General features: G+C 52.0%; 1 protein-coding gene across 1 annotated transcript in view; it reads left to right on the forward strand.

Moving 5' to 3' along the window:
- ARCN1 (archain 1 coat protein complex I subunit delta) overlaps positions 1–1,980 on the forward strand; it is a 36,165-nt gene continuing 34,185 nt past the window's right edge. The window contains exon 1 of the mRNA XM_006152280.2: positions 1–113. Coding sequence (XP_006152342.1) covers positions 111–113 — 3 coding nt within the window. The 5' untranslated portion in view covers positions 1–110. The remainder of the gene's footprint in view (positions 114–1,980) is intronic.

The following is a 1,980-nucleotide window of genomic DNA, read 5'->3' on the forward strand; positions in this document are numbered from 1 at the left end:
GTCAGGGGGGCAGCAGGTCCAGAGCGGCCGGCGCTCCCCTTCCCTGACCCGCGCCCTATTCCAGTGGAGCCGGAGCCCGAGCGCGGGCGCGCCCCCAACCCGCCCTCACCATGGTAAGGTCGGAGCCAGGCCCCGAACTCCCGGTCTGGTCCTCGCTCGCCCCATCTCCCTGCCTGCCGGCCTGGTGCTGGGGCCAGAGGAGCCCCGCCCCGGGGGTCGGGAACCCGATGCTTCCCTCCGGGCCCCGGCAGCAAGCAGTGTGGCCCTTCCCGCCCTGTGCCGGGCCTGCTGGACTCCGAGCGAGCGGGCCCCGGTCCTCTGCCGTCGTGCCCACTGCCCACCCCCAGCCAGCGGGGTTTCCCACGGCTGCGCCCGGCGCCTGGGACCCACGCGTGTTGTCGCCCTGCTGGAACGCCGTGGTGCTCGCTGCCGTCCGCGGCCGGATGTCCAGCCGGTACCCTGGGCGTTTGGTCTCGGCGGGCTGGGCCTGTCTCAACACCTTCTGGTCCTGAAATCAGCGCGTCTCCCACCTCCGGGGCTGATAGGCCGGTGGACTCGAAATCCACATTTCAGGACTTTTCCCTTTTGTTTGTTCAAGGGAGAGATGGAGACGTAGAAAGGGAAGGGGGACAGCTAACGTTAATTATGGGACTCCAGTGCCCTGAAACCTTCCACTAGGGAACTTACGTGTGTCTGAGCGTTTGCTGGGTGGGGGGCACAGGGAAAATGAGTGCGTTAATAGCGCAGGGTTTCTGCCTGCAAGGAACTTCATGGTAGGGTGAAGTAAAACGTGTACGCGGTATATACAGTAGTATGCAGACTCCCGGGAGGCCGAGTGAGAGGGGTGGGTTATACCCTGGGTCTGTTACTTTGTGCCTTCAGAAGGATATTTTTGGTGTACTCATCTTTTGTAGAGATGGGAAAGGTTAATGTGGATGAGCATGGGAGAAAATTCAGAACTGCTGACTCCACTTGCCTTCTCAGGATGATTAGTGGATATTCACAGAGTAGAAGATATTCTTTAGTTCCAAATGTGTTAGTGATTTTTTTTTTTTTTAGTATATACCTTTTAATCGTTTAAAGAATGTTTTGTTCTTTTTGTTTTTGTTTTGTCAATAGACAGTTTGATTTAAAAGCTCTTCCTACACACCTTAGAGGTGACAGAATGTAGTTTGGTACTGATCTCTTACTAAGTACTATTTGATAGCCTTTTAGACAGGAACTTAGGTAGTCCTTGGACTTTAAATCACTGAAAGTGCCTTTTTTTGTCTTTTGTTTTTGCTGTGGGGTGCATGGACTTGACAGAGAGAAAGGGGTTGGGGAGAGTGAGAAATCACCCCTCAGTGGAATGACTGGCCACTCCACAGTCTCTTCTCTTTCTCTTGGGATTTTGGGCACACTTGCACCCAGCATAATTTTCAAGCTGCCAAGTCTGGGACTTAAACAGTAGTCAATCATATGAGAGTCCAGCTGCTTTAACCTGCACACTACCTTCTGCCCAAAGTTTTTAAAAATTTTCAGCCTTGGGAACCAGCAGTTAGCGTAATGGCTATGTCGCTGGACTCCCATGTAGTCGACCGCGGTCCGTGTCCCGGACCCGGTGGCTTAAAACTCACGCCGGGCGCGTGTGCGTGCATGCCCAAGATCCCGAGAGGAGAATGGAGGAGAAGGGATTGCGGCGTGACCATCCCCCCTGGTGGGTGATTTCTCGCTTTCTGTCTCTGTGTCTCTCTCTGTCTGTCTGGCGAGCGCACGCGCCCTACAGTGAAAATCTCTCTCAAAAAAGAAATTTTTTTTCAGCTTTAAATGTATAGATTGCATCAAGCAAATCTGCCTCCAAAAACTATTGTTTTGAACATAAAATTTCCAAAAATTAACTTTTTCAGTTGCATTAGAAGGCTCAGCATTTGATTTTCTTTTTTTTTTTTTTTTTTTTGGAGAATTTTTTTTTAAAGGGAACAGGCGCCCCCCAAAAAGACG

Source organism: Tupaia chinensis, unplaced genomic scaffold (genome assembly GCF_000334495.1).
Source record: "Tupaia chinensis unplaced genomic scaffold, TupChi_1.0 Scaffold000348_1, whole genome shotgun sequence".
Taxonomy (NCBI): Eukaryota; Metazoa; Chordata; class Mammalia; order Scandentia; family Tupaiidae; genus Tupaia; species Tupaia belangeri.